General features: G+C 46.5%; 1 protein-coding gene across 4 annotated transcripts in view; it reads left to right on the forward strand.

Moving 5' to 3' along the window:
- The window catches only part of IFT43 (intraflagellar transport 43), an 82,126-nt gene that overhangs the window by 16,554 nt on the left and 50,899 nt on the right, over nucleotides 1–14,673 (forward strand). For 2 of the 4 annotated variants that reach the window (XM_043556684.1, XM_043556686.1), the window contains 2 exons: nucleotides 12,168–12,224; nucleotides 13,278–13,342. In XM_043556684.1, the coding sequence (XP_043412619.1) occupies nucleotides 12,210–12,224; nucleotides 13,278–13,342 (80 nt within the window). In that variant the 5' untranslated portion in view covers nucleotides 12,168–12,209. Of the gene's footprint in view, nucleotides 1–12,167; nucleotides 12,225–13,277; nucleotides 13,343–14,673 lie in introns of those variants that run through there. The other 2 variants (XM_043556683.1, XM_043556685.1) reach the window with 1 other exon arrangement.

Below are 14,673 nucleotides of genomic sequence, written 5' to 3' on the forward strand. Positions count from 1 at the left end.
GAGAGGGAGACAAAGACTCTGAAGCAGGCCTCAGGCTCTGAGCTCTCAGCACAGAACCCGATGCGGGGCTCGAACCCACGAACCGTGAGATCATGACCTGAGCCGAAGTCGGACGCTCAACCAACTGAGCCATCCAGGTGCCCCAGAATTTCTCCCTTTCTATGTTTAGTGACTCTGGCAGCCCCCAAATTTGTCCTCAAGCCAATACAACTGCAGCTTTCTGCTTCAGTTCTGTGCTGCTCAGTTGCTGCCCAGACTGGAGAGTGCACTCAAGGGGAAAATCCATTTTAACATGGACTTTTGGCCAGTACAGTTTTTCTTTTTTCTTTCAAGGGTCAAGTCCCTTCCAGTTTCTGCCTGCTTTTGTTTGCCCTCCGGTGCCTTCGAATAGTTGTTTTACGTATTTCATCCAGAGTTGATAGTTGTTATCTGTGTGGAGGTTAGCCGAATACAAACTACTTGCCCATTACTGAATCCAGAACCTGCCGTTTGCTTTTGGATTGGTTCAGAGTCACTGTGGTTTTTTTTCAAGTGATAACTGTTGCCAAGAAAAGAATGAGAGTGGTTGTTTCAGAGACAGAGTGTGTCGATTTTCTCTCAGGGTAACTGACGGGGCGTACAGGTACGTTAGCTATTCAGGCAGGAAGCGTTCTGACATCAGTGGTGCCCTCGGAAGTAATGATCAGAAACACGGGCACGAGAGAGACCCAGAGACCTGTGATGCAGACACTAGGATATCAGTACCCATTCAGGCACACGCTGTGCTGAGCACTCTGAAAAGTTAATCTAGAAAGGCCTCTAGAGTTGGAGAAGTTGGCAGTGGACAATTTGAAGGGTGGGAGGTCTTCCCGTACAACTTCAAACTGAGTAGCAGAATTTCTAGATTAAGGGACTGCACCTAGGTCATGCCTTTCGTGCCAGAGCATCGTCACCTGGGAGGAGTAGAGTGGCTGGCCTTCTGCCGTTCTTGTTGGAGGAAGGGTGGGATGAGAGCCTGGGATGAGAAAAGACAGAGAACGTAGCGTGTTTTAACCCTGGTCTAGGAGGAAGTTTTTACCAACACGAGAAAACCAAGAACAGTGTAGTAAGTTTTTCATAAGCGGTTCAAATTAAAGGAACATTCTTGGGGTGCCTGGGTGGCTCAGTGGGTTACGCATCCGACTTGGGCCCAGGTCATGATCTCACAGCATGTGAGTTCAAGCACTGCATCGGGCTCTGTGCTGACAGCTCAGGTTCTGGAGCCCAGAGCCTGCTTTGAGTTCTGGTCTCCCTCTCTCTCTGCCCCTCCCCTGCTCACCCTCTGTCTCTGTCTCTCTTTCAAAAATAAACATTTTTAAAAATTAAAAACAAAAGAAAGGAACATTCTTTATCCTGATTTGTGTCCTTCCTAATCTGGGGAGATTGAAAAGGTCCCTTCTTTAGTGAAATGATCATGAGAGGAAATGGTGTGTGTGTGTGTGTAAGTTTATTTATTTATTTTGAGAGTGAGAGAGAAGGCAAGCAGGGAAGGGACAGAGAGAAGGAGAGAAAGAATCCCAAGCAGGCCCCATGCTGACCATGCAGAGCCTAACATGGGGCTCACACCCACAAACTGTGAGATCATGACCTGAGCCTAAATCAAGAGTCCAAGGCTTAACCACTGAGCCACCCAGGTACCCCAGAAATGGTGTTTTTTTTTTTTTAAAAAAGAGCCCTAACAAAATTAAAAATTGTGAACTCTGAACTGCCAACCACTTCCTACTCCCCACAAATCAGTTTTTTGAAATATTAACAGTCCATGAAATTTAGAAGCTTGGGAAACACGGTTGTAGAATTTTTTTAGATTTTGGGATTACTGAGTTCCTTGAAACATTGGGGGGCAAAGTGGAGTGGGTGCTAGCCCGCCAGCCATGACCTTGTGGTGTGCTAGCGCCTTCTCCCCTTGCTTCCACAAGTGAGTCAGGACAAAGTCAGGCTGCAGCCGGAGACCTGTGTTGTGTGGCATCTCACCGCAGCGAAGAGAGGAGTGGAGCCCGCCATCGCGCTCTCTAGGTCACGTGATGGGGGCCGCCAGCCCATGGTTGAGTACTTCCTTCAGACTCCCTCCATTTCTTTTCCGTCATCACCCTTGAGGAGTCTTGTGAGAGATCAGGCTTCTTAAAGTGTCAAGGTCACAGCTCACTCCTCTGCTCTCAGCTTCCTCCAACTTATCCCGCTCTGGATTTGGTTGAGGGAGCAAGTCTAGACCGTGCTTATACAAACTCACAGGTGCCAGGAAGGGCCAGCCTCTCGGAGTTCTGGGAATTTACACCCTCAGTGTTGTACACGTTTCTGGCTCCACATGTGCCGGGTGGATTTTTAGCAAACTGAAAGGAGTTAAGAGAATGACAGAAATGTATCGGTTTTAATTTATGATGAAAGTTGGAAGGAATGTTTATTTTAGCTGAACTGCAAAAAGTATGGGGGAACAGGGCATTTCTTTGTAAATGTCTGGGAGGTATAGACCTGAGGAGAGGGGAGAGCTGATTTAGCAGGACCCAGAGGGGTAGAGCTGAGATTCAGAGGATGCCATCCAGGGTGGAAAAATCCAGGACAAATTTTAAGAATGACTTTTGAGGCTGAAATCTGTTCTCTTTGGATCAGCTAGTTCAGCAAACTGCCGGCAGCCTCATCCCATGAGTCATTTGAAGTGGGCAGTTTGATGGCCGCACATTGAGATACGGGATATGGGTCTTTTATTATGGGGTACGTGGGAATATTTGGGGAAGTGTGACCCCGCCAGAGTAACTGGCAGACACTGTGGTCATCCTGAGCATCACGGTTAGTTGCCAGTGAGCAGCGGAACTGTGGTTTCCTCTTCTTGGTTAAGGCAACTTTACAGGATTTCTGTATCTTCTGGGCAGCAGGAATAGGTAAGAGTTGGCTCCCTGGAACGACACTTGGGCGAGGCAGCCCCATATACAGGTCCCTGCAGTGTTCGCCTGTCGGAAACTTCCTATTGTTGCAGCCCTAGGCATTCCAGATCTTGCCGCCAGGGTGTGTAGTTTAGTACTATCATGATTTCTGGTAAATAGTATGGCTGCCACCGTCACCACCGTTTACTGTGTGCTCTGTGCCAGAGATGGTCTCCAGTGTTCACAGTGGATCAGCAAGAGACTTGGGACCACTGTTGTTCTTCCCCCGAGGAAAAGGAGCTTAGCGAAGACACGACTAGCCCAAGGCTACACAGCTGGAAAGTGGCGGTTCTAGGATTTGAACCCAGGACTCTCTCTCCTCTCCTCCAATCTGTCCCTCCATCGCTCCTTTAAAATCATGGCTTTTCCCCTTTCCTTCTTTATGGCAGATGCCCTTCTCCCCGCATTTAGTCACCCCTTCTTCAAACTGCTGTTCTGTCGGTATGAAGAGCACATCTTGTGACATGAGGCAAAGACAGCCACTTTCCAAGGCCCGAGACTTATATTGAATTCCTCTTAATACACTTTGGCACAATGCTCACTAACGGTATATTGTTGGCATCACTTTTTGACCCTGACTTGACCCTTAACCCATCCGTTGCCTGACCGTTCTACAGAGGTTAAGGGTTAGGCTGAGTTCCTTTTTGGTCCTCCCATCTTATTGAACACACCTGTATCTTGAGCAGATGTATTTACTCTGTGCCTAGAAAGTGAAGGAAGGAAATGGTCCTTTGGTTTGGTCTTCCCAAATCTTCCCCTTGTCATTCTAGTCTCTCTTGTTATTGGGCAATTTTTTTTTCTTTTTCTTTTTCTTTTTCTGTTTTTTTTGTTTTTTTTTTTTGTTTTTTTGTTTTGTTTTTTTTTTTTTTAGCCTAGACAGGTTCTTTTTTTAGTTTCTCTGTCGTTTCAAACCTGTTCCAGCTGGCATGCATCTAGTGTCTAGGAACTCACCTATCACCTGGTTCAGTGCGAAGCTTTGGTGTCAGAGACTTGGACTTGAATCCTTGCTCTGTGACTTAGAACAGGATGATTTTAGGGGAGTTAGCCTCTAAGTTTCAGTTTCCTTGTTGGTAAACTTGGCGGGTGGTATTGTCCTTCGCTGGGGCACGAGGATTCTGCATAGCGATTCTGCTAAAGCTTTGGCGTATAGCAAATCCTCAAGGGATGATGGCTAATACTATTACCATTCGTTAGGAATTAGCAAGGATATTCTTTGTCATTGTGTAGATTGGCTTATTCACCATGGATGAAGTCTTTTTGGCTTATTCTCATTTTTCTCTGTACCTTTTCTTCTCTCTCTCTCTGTCTCCATCTCCTTCATACCGGCTCAAACCGATGATGAATGTCACATATCATCGTTTACATCTCCTTGCCCAGATACCCTCTCCCAGAATTGAAAATACTATAATTCATAGACTCTTAGAATCACAAAATTGTAGAACCAAAGGGAATCCCCTCTGGCTTGACTGAAAATCCAGAATCATGGAGCCAGTCAGTGGTAGAATCAGGACGAGAGCCTGGATTACCTGGTGTCCAGTCTAATGTTCTTTCCGCCATGTTTTTTCCTTACCCACCTTTCACATATCCATATGTACACACAACTACAATAGAATCCACGGTCAATTGAAGTGGGTGAGGGTGTGAGGAGGCATCTTGTATAAAAGGCTCTCTCCTGTCACTTGTAATTGTGGCGGGGATGTCAAGACTGGAGGTTTTAGGTGAAGAGTTGTTTTCTGGTCCTCAGGGCATCGGTGTCAGGAATTCCCAGCTGCCAGGTGGAAAGTGACTGTCACATCCAGCCCAGTTCTTCACTGAGCATATAGATCCATGAACAACCCCCATATTGGTGCCACTCCTCTTCATCAACCCTGCCTTTGGCCTCTTTTGTTAACCTGAACTTTATGCGTCTGGTTTCTTTCATTTCGTAACTTCACATTAAAATCAGAAACATCCAGAAAAGTAGACACAATAAACACAGTAGTCCAATGAATAGCATATGCCCACCACCTAGCTTCAACTGTTATCAACATCAACGATAATTTGTCTTTCCTTAAATGATAATTTGTAAAATATCTGTTAATTCTATGCATAAGTGTTTTATATTTATACATTTTGCTCAATTATCTCAAAGCAGACCTCATGACGCGTCACTTTAATACTTCAGCGTGTATCTCTAGAAAAATGGGGATGTTTTCCTAGAAATCCACAATTCCACACCTCACAGTATTAGCAGTTCTCTGACATCATCCATACTTGGTCCATATCCATTGCCCCCTGTTATCATCCAAATGCATTTTATGGTTATTTTTTCAAAGCAGGATCCAATCCAGAACCAATCCGTTACATTCCTCTTAAGTCTCTCTGAATTTAGAATAGTCTACCTTTTTAATGGTGTTGACTTTTTGGGCCAGTTGTCCTATAGAGATCCCCCCACACCGGATTTGTCTGAGCCTTCCTTCCTGCTCTCACTCTTACTCTTGCAACAAGCTGGAAACATCTTGGAGGGCTCGATGGACATTGGCAACAGGAGTTTTTCCTGGGTGATGGTGCGTGCTTCAGGTGAAGCACCTTACCTCCCACTGGTAGTGCTGCTAAGTCTGACCACTGAGTTAGGGTCAGGATAGTATCTCTGTTGTGAAGGAACATTTTCTCCCTTGTGCCTGCATGTGATATATGGGGCGATTCCTTGGCACCGTGAGAATGTCTGGTTCCCCGTCAGTCAGTCTTTCACCTAAGAGCTTTAACATCTAGTGACCATCAAACTTTATTCTTACACTTAAAGCAGATTTTGCATTTTGTTACGTCCATTTCCATCTTAAAAGAGCTATGCGTACTCACAGGGGTCGATTTACAAGTTTGGATGGTCCATTACCTTCATGACCTTAAATCCGTGAGGGAGAAACTGAGGTCTGTGGTGAATTAGTTGTCACACCCAGGGCCGAGGCTGGAGGAAGAAGGGGACAGAGATGGAACTGGACACGGGTTTAAGGAGCACACACCAGCCCCTGTGTTGAATTCACATCTTTATCAGTGTTAGTCTTCTCTCTCATCAAGCATATAAGAACACCTGTCTTGGATCTTCTGTCCGGTTCTTAGAGAAAGGTGGGGAAATTTGCTCTCAGCCCATAATCGCGTTGAACACCGGAGCTGTGTTGCCCCTAGAAGCTGGGAGATGGGTGGGTGTGAAGTTTGCGAGGGATCTTGCTTAACCAAATGTCTCTTCTGTTGGGAATCCATGCGTGTGTTTGGACTGCATTTTTGAAACAGGTTGCAGTTTGGATTTGGGAGTGACTCATATTGTGGGGTTTCTCTGGGACTTTCGAGAGTGTGTGAGAAGTTTCTAAACTCAAAAGGCTCCTTTTTTGGCACTGCAGCATCTTTTCTATTTCGGCATCTTAAGAATCTGGGGGAACCATATAAAGATCAGAAACAAGTCTGGCCCTAAAGGCTCCCTGTGACATAGTAATTCCAGTTAGTTGAATCTTGGCCCATTCGGATGAGACCATATAAAGAGGCCGCTTCCTGAATTTCCCGCTCTCTGTCTCTCACAGGCTCCTTTTTGTAGAAAGCTGGTATTTCAGGACCGCAACCGCCAGTCATGTGCTTTCAACTCTTCACTCTCAGTCTTTCCTGCCCCCTGTTTATTTTTGGAGAGAGCACATTTTTGCTTCTCTCCAGGAGCTATGCGGGGTCCTGCCCCCTCCGTCCATCAGGCGGCAGCCCCAGCAGGCTGTGCTCATTTCCCACACTCGGAGACGTGACTCCAGCTTTCAAGAGAGAACACGAGGGATGCGCCGCCTAAGGGCTCCCGTCGCCCGATCCTATTTCTGGCCCTCGTGCTGTTGCATGTTTTAAGACTCTCCTTCTTAAAGCACATTTGGATAATGTTACCTGGCAGTAAATCTGCCCAAATTGGAAATGGTTTTCCCAGCAGATGTTTTGAGGCTGTGCTTCTGAATTTCAGAGGCAGAACAATGAAAAGAAGAAACCAGGACCTTTTGAATTCTAGAATCGGGTCTTCTTTTCGCTTTTAAGATCACTTGAGTTTTCCCCTCTTTTCCCGTCCAGGGTTTTGTTTGTTTGTTTGTTTATTTGTTTGTTTTGTTTTCCCTTCTCCTAACACAGGGGTAGCAAACAGACTTCTTCCAAAGTCTTGATTCAAACAGATTGGTGATGTCTTCCTGGGTGCTTGATTAGGGAGGATTCTGGACTTGGTGGGCTCCATGGAAAAAAGAGAAACAAAGGCCCCAGGTGACTGTCTTAGCCTGTAAGTTTCTAGTTTAGAGGATGGAGCAAGAGCTAATTCCTTTTCCTTTAAATACCCAGGCCATTATACAGAGAACTCAGACCCATAATATTTGAGAGCAGATAAATCACATGTTCATGTCCTCTTGTCCTGCCCAGACCTGATGGGCAGGAGAGGGAAGGACCCCTGGCCCCAGTCGAAAGGTTTGTAACCAAAGGGTTACAACTTCTCACCACACCAGGCAGGGACTGGAGCTCTGGAAGTCAAGCTTGGGAGCACCGTGCATGTCTCTAAAGCACCCCCCCCCCCCCGCCCCCCAGCATTTCATCTGTCACCCAGGGAAACTGAAAGCTGCGTTCCCGGCAGCTGGTCCTAAAAGGACAACAGGAAGGGTGTGGCCTGTAAGTGTGTTTCCTATGAGATCACTCTGTGAGAAAGCTTCGACACTCTTTTTGAAACAGGGCCTATCAGGTATCTAGGTGTCTTCATAGCTCGTAGGAAGCGAAGCCAGACCCTCACGGGCTGGACTATCCATTCAAAGGACCCGCCAGACCTTTTAAATTATATTGCTAAAAGCCAGTGAGCCACTTACATTTCAGACAGATAGCTTGCACTTAATGTCAAACCGCTGCCTCATGAACAAGTTGCAACAGCTTCCACTTAACAGCCTGCATTGGAAAGTAACAGGTGCCAAGCTGCTCAGACCCCCCAGAGAGTTCTCCCAGGGACTCCTACCAATATGACGATCAATGAATAGCGTTTGCTGCAGCCCAGGTGTTATTTATGTGCTCTCCTGGAATCCCTGTCCCTTGCATCTGGTTGCTTCAGGAACGCTTTTCCTTTTCACCTCCATGTATATTTCAAATCCAGGGCAAGCTCCACTTTCCCCATGAAGCTTCCTCGCCCTCTCCTTGTCCACAGCACTTCCTGGCTTGCACAGTTCTGTTGCATCTTCAGTCGTGTGCTGCCAGCTTATGCACTCTTGTCACAGTTCTGTCTTAATGATGCGCCAGGGGAAAGTGGTTCCAGTAAAACCACCGGAGGTGGCAAGAAAACTGCAGAATTCGGTGGAACTATCCCGTGGCGGAGGGGATCCCTCCTCAGCTTCGCCTTTGGACTATGGATGCAGCCTGTCCCTGGAATAACCCTTTCCCTCCACCCCTGATGCCTGCTTCCCACCTCCAGTGTGGCCTCTTCAGTTTCAGAGTAAGCCAGATGTCCCGTCACGTAGATTTCATACACACCTGATAACACTCTGAATTTGGCCTCTTCTCTACCTCACTGAACAGGGGTAACATTTGAGGACAAAGGTGCCATCTGTTTTTTGTTGTTATTGTTTTTTAATCTTACCCAGTGCACATAGGACAGTGCCCAGCTCCCCACAGAGGGAACGAAGTTGGATTCTGGGGAACTGCCTTTGTAACTTAATAGGGGTTAATTAAGTCTGTTTCATCTAGACAGGATATTTGTGTGTGGCCATAACAAGACTTACAGTAGGGAGTATTACAAAGAAGTTTTCTTACCCTGGGACCCAGGGTATGAGACCAAAACTAAGGATTTTCCATGAGGAGGGAGACAGCTCCCGCTTCGTGCCAAGCCCCAGCTTGTGGGGAGCGGGTTCTGCCTGCCCTTCTGGTCTCCCCTCTTCCTCTGCACTCTCTCCCAAGGTCGAGGTCGGTGACGCTCCCGGTGGGGAATGGGGAGGACAGTCGCAGCCTCTGCCCCACCCTGCGCATCTCAGGGGAAGGTAGCTTACACAGTTTTTACAGCCTTATGTCAACTCTTGAAGTCTTTAGTCACTTGTGAAAAAAAACCCTTTGATTTTGGAACTAGGTTTTCAGTCTGTTGGATGCGGAGGTATGACTCTTACGTGGTGATCTTTTTGTTTTGATGCTGCGGTCCTAATGTAGCAGCTGGTACGCTTTCCTAACGGGAGGAGCGTGAGAGAAAATGCGTCTTTGTGCTACCGCTGGCCGGCTGGAAAGGGCTCGCATCAGCCCCCCGACAGCCGTGGCTTCCTGGGATTTGTGGTTAAAGGAGATAAAGCAGGTCGTTTTGGTTTTCAGAGTCTTAGGGAACTTTATTAACCACACAATGTCCCTTAGTAGTCAAAGTGACGGCTCAGGCCGGGCTCAATTTTTTTCTCTTTTTTTTTTCCTAATGGTGGTATATTTTACTGCCCGCGGTCTAACCTTTCACATACTGACATTAGTAACGCCGCCGGTGATGATCACAGGGGAAGACAGAGTGCTGGCGTGGCGGGCACTGCTCTAAGCGCTGACCGTGCAGCCCCTGATTTAGTCTGGCCGTTTAGCAGTTACTCAAAGGAGCGCATTTTGACGGAAGTATAGGCTGCTGGTGCCCCTTTTCCGAGCCGTCTTATCTCCCAGAGCCCCTTCCCAGTTCAGTCTCTGCTCCCTCCGTCACCGTTGTCACCCCACAGTGGAAAACCGCCGGGACCAGGAGACAAGTGGCGGAACCCTGCCAGTGCGACCCGAGTTCGCTCCCTTCTCGCCCACTCTCAGCATCTCACGGCACTGGGAGAGTGCCAGGGGGCCTCAGGCACCCCGACCTTGTGGCGCCCTGGATCTGACTTGGTTCATTCTGTGCTTCCCAACATCCAGAGCGAAGAGAAGAGAGCAGAGGATGCCAGCTCTGAGGCCGTAGCTCCGGGGTCACTTGCACGCGTGACAGCGTGGGCCGGGCAGGTGTTCTCGCTGAGTGAAGTGGGGCTAGGGGTAAGATACGGGCACTCCTTCGGTGCACATCCGGAACTTGTAAGATAAGCTCACACTTCCAGCCGAGAGATACGCTCAGGCCTGTCTTTCTCAAAACACCTGACCTGGCTTTCATTTTCCATTAGACGTAGGAACAGAGAGAGGATTCTGCACTGCAAGAGGAACAACAGCACAAGAGCAGTAGTAACAGAGGGCAGCTGCACTTGACTTTAGCAGGAAGGAGACAGAGAGGGCGGGTGGGGACTGTGGCCAACTGGAATGCGCCGGTCTTGTCCACAGGGGCAACTGTGATCTCAGCCCCAGAGCTACTGGACCTTAGAGTTTTTCAGGAGAAGCCGGATTTTGTGTGCAGATCTTCCAGTTTTTTAAATATTAATTTAAATTTACAAACCAAAACACGCCAAAAAAAACCCACTGTCTGGCAAAACACAACACGTGGCTATGGGTCTGTCACCTCCAAATTCAGGAATGTTCATTCTCACAAGATGGTCCTATCCTTGGGTAAGGAAGTAGGGAATGTTACCTGCAGAAGTACAGGGAAGACGGCCTGTAGGCCAGACTCGTTTAAAACATCCTCAAGGGGCCCCCTGTGGTTCAGTCTGGTTCTCTTTAACATTTCAAGTGTCCCCAGCACAGTGCCTTACACACAGTAGAAGCTCAGCCAGACAGGGTTGTTGGTTTCTGCTTATACGCAAGTTTGGTTTGTGGTAGTTTGGGGCTATTCCGCTTCCAGGTAGCTGGTCCTTCGACAGCTCCTGCTTTCGAAACAACTTAACCTCTGAGCTTCAGTTCTGGATTCCTGGGACAGAGGAATCGATTGGTCTCCTGGTTCATCCAGTGTCTGAGGGAAGTAGGGTTGTGGAGTAGAGGCTTCCCCTTCTGGCCCAGGGGTGGGTGGGTGTGGGTGGCAGGGACACCAGACATGGATGTGTGGACTGGGGAGCAGCGGTGGGCATCTCCTTGCTACATCTTCTTTGGATTGGGATTTCCCCCCTGATAGAGACAGACAGTAGCTTGTTTTCCACTTCTGCATTTTTGTCATTTCTAACAGTCCCCCAGATAGCTCCATTACCTGCCTCTAGCTTAGAAAAGTCAAGGTCGTTTTCTCTAACGTGGCACCTAGCATGTCCTGGGAGCTGAGTTGGATAGAGGCATTTTAGGGCTTGGTTTCTTCTCAGTCATTTCCGGAAGGTTCTGGCTCACCCTGGTATCTGGATGGAGCATGTCCTTGGCAGGCTGGGGTGCTACTAGAAAAGCCAGAAAGAAAGTATATCTTGGTGCAAAATAAAACATCAAAAGTATAAAGGTATTTTGGCACATTGAGAGATGTTTTCTTAAAAAGTTACAAGTTAGGGGGAGCCTGGGTGGCTCAGTCAGTTGACCATCTGATTTCAGCTCAAGCCCCATGTCGGGCTCTGTGCTGACAGCTCAGAGCCTATAGCCTGCTTCAGATTCTGTCTCCCTCTCTCTGCCCCTCTCCTGATCGTGCTCTGCCCCTCTCTCTCAAAATAAACAAACATTAAAAAGAAATTTTTTTAAGTTACAAGCTAGGCTTTAAGTGATAAATTTAAAGGATGTTGCAATGACACATTTTAGTCTAAGGTTCTGAAAAACCACATCCTTCCTGCTAAATTTGACTGCTGCTTGTTTTTATAAAGTTTTATTGGAACACAGTGACACCTGTTTGCTTACTTATTGTCTGTGGCTGTTTATTGCCCTACAGTATCAGAATCGAAGAGCTGCAACAGAGACTGTGTGGCCCGCAGAATGAGAAATATTGAAAAAGTTGGCCAACCTATGTTTTTAGTCATTCATCAAAGTATCTCCTTAGACTGAGAGCAACAGTTATAAGTATATGCAGTTCTTAGAAAAAGGAAGTTGATATTTCAAAAAACAATCCTAGGTGAATGCTGGGCAATTGAAAATAGGAAATGTTGGGGCGCCTGGGTGGCGCAGTCGGTTAAGCGTCCGACTTCAGCCAGGTCACGATCTCGCGGTCCGTGAGTTCGAGCCCCGCGTCAGGCTCTGGGCTGATGGCTCAGAGCCTGGAGGCTGTTTCCGATTCTGTGTCTCCCTCTCTCTCTGCCCCTCCCCCGTTCATGCTCTGTCTCTCTCTGTCCCAAAAATAAATAAACGTTGAAAAAAAAAAATTAAAAAAAAAAAAAAAAGAAAATAGGAAATGTTCTCGTTGCTGTTTTATCCACCTTGACTGACTCAGTGGATTGCTTGATGTTCCCTTGGTATTTCCAGTTGAGATGTGCTGGACCAGAATGCCCACACTTGGGTTCCTGAATGCATCCTTTGCAGGTGAATCCTTCTTCCCCAAATAAGCTGAGTAGATTTTTATCCTGCCAGTTTAGTTTATGTTTTTTAAGCAAACCTCTGTTTTACATCTTTTTTTATTACCTTTCAATTTATAAAAGATAAAGTGATTGTAAAGAAAAAAAAAACAGAAAATAGACAACAACACAAAGAAGGAAATTAAAAATTGTCCATAATTCTGTCACTGGGGTCCTCTCTCACTCGTGTATTATATAGCTCATTAGACACTTGATATTATGTATTAATATTTTTTTCACCAAATTGGAAGCATATATGTACTGTTCTGCAACATGTTTGTTTGTTTTTAATTTTTTTAAGGTTTATTTCTTTTTGAGAGAGAGACAGAGTTCTAGCAGGGGAGGGGCAGAGAGAGAGGGAGGCACAGAATCCGAAGCAGGTTCCAGGCTCTGAGCTGTCAGCACAGAGCCTGACGCAAGGCTCGAACCCACCAACCGTGAGATCATGACCTGAGCCAAAAGCGGACACTTAACCGACTGAGCCACCCAGGCGCCCCTGCAACATGTTTTTTAAAAGTTAATATATACTGAATATTCTCATATCATTAAGTATCCTTTTTTACCATGTTCTTCATTATTACATAGTATCTTCATGTGTGTATTCCATGATTTACTTCATTTCTTATTGCTGTCTATTTTGGTTTTGAATTTTTTACGATTCAGAAATGACACTAGGTGTCTCTCTCTCTCTCTCTCTCTCTCTCTCTCTCTCTCTCTCTCTCTCTGATTCTTTCTTTGGAATAAATTCCTTGGATTAGAATCACTGGCTTAAAAAGTATGAAGTACTTCTAAGGCTTTCACTAAGCTTTGCCAAATTGCCCTATAGATCTTGCTTTTTTACATACCCACAGAAGGGCATGAAAGCACCCAGATTTTGAAAGTAAATTAGAAAGGCTACCGTATTTTTATTTGAAAGATTTCGATAGGCAGAATATTGGTTTAGGTGGCCTTAACCTCATCCACTGCATGCTTGAATGTCAATGGTGAGCGACTGTTATTTTGGCTTCTCCTTCCCTTTTAGGCTCCCCCTCCCAAGCCGCCGCGCAGGCAAGGAGGCTGGGCAGATGATTCCACGAAGGCTTCAAAGTAAGTGCGGCAGCTCATGAGGGTGGAGGTGGGCATTTTGCTCTTGTGGGTTTTTTCTTTCAGTTTTTATAACAACCTGATTGAGGTGTAATTCCAATTCCATGTGATTCACCCATTTAAAATGGACAATTCAGTCCTTCCTGGTGCCTTTAACAGAGTTGTGGTACCAGCACCTCAGTCAATTTGAGAACATTTTCATCACCTGCCCCTTTAAAGAAACCTGGTACCCATTAGAGTTATTTCCCATGCCCTCCGCCCCCCAACATCCCCAACCCTAGGCAGCCACCATTCTGCTTTCTATCTCTGTGACTTGTCTGTTCTGGACATTTTGCATAAATGGAATCGTACATCATGTGGTCCTCTGTGACTGACTTTTCACTTGGCTTGACGTTTTCAAAGTTCATCCATATGTGGCATTCTGTGTTCTTTTTGTTTTATTTCATTTGTTTTGTTTTGGTTTAAATGTTTATTTATTTTTGAGAGAGTGAGAGAGCGGGGGAGGGACAGAGAGAGAGGGAGACAGAATCTGAAGCAGGCTCCAGGCTCTGAGCTGGTAGCACAGAGCCCGACGCGGGGCTCGAACTCACGAGCCGCAAGATCATGACCCGAGCCGAAGTTGGACGCTCAACCGACTGAGCCGCCCAGGCGCCCCTCTGTGTTCTTTTCTTAAAAAATGGAGGGGGGCGCCTGGGTGGCTCAGTCGGTTGAGCATCTGAGTTCAGCTCAGGTCACGATCTCGCAGTTCGTGAGTTGCTAGCTGCTATCAGCACAGAGCCGGCCTCAGATCCTCCGTCTCCCTCTCTCGCTGTCCTTCCCCGGCTCACGCTCTCTCTCAAAAATAGATAAAATATTTAAAAAAAATTTTTTTAAATGGAGGTATAATCGACACACATTATATTGGTTCCAGGTAAACAACATAATGATTTGCTATTTGTATCTATTGCTACATGATCACCACAATGTACAAGTTAACATTCGTCACCATACATAGTTACAAATTTTTTTTTCTCGTGCTGAAAACTTTTAAGATCCACTCTCTTGGCAACTTTCAAATATACAATACAGTATATGTATTTTAATGTTTATTTATTTTTGAGAGAGAGACACACACACACACCATGTGAGCAGGGGAGGGGCAGAGAGAGAGGGAGACACAGAATCCGAAGCGGGCTCCAGGCTCCGAGCCGTCAGCACAGAGCCCCACACAGGGCTCGAACCCACAGACCGTGAGATCATGACCTGAGCCAAAGTTGGACGTTTAACTACCCAGGCGCCCCCTGCAATACAGTGTTATTAACTGTAGTCACCACGCTTACATTCCATCTTCATGA

The sequence above is a fragment of the Prionailurus bengalensis genome, chromosome B3, assembly GCF_016509475.1.
Source record: "Prionailurus bengalensis isolate Pbe53 chromosome B3, Fcat_Pben_1.1_paternal_pri, whole genome shotgun sequence".
NCBI classification, from domain to species: Eukaryota; Metazoa; Chordata; class Mammalia; order Carnivora; family Felidae; genus Prionailurus; species Prionailurus bengalensis.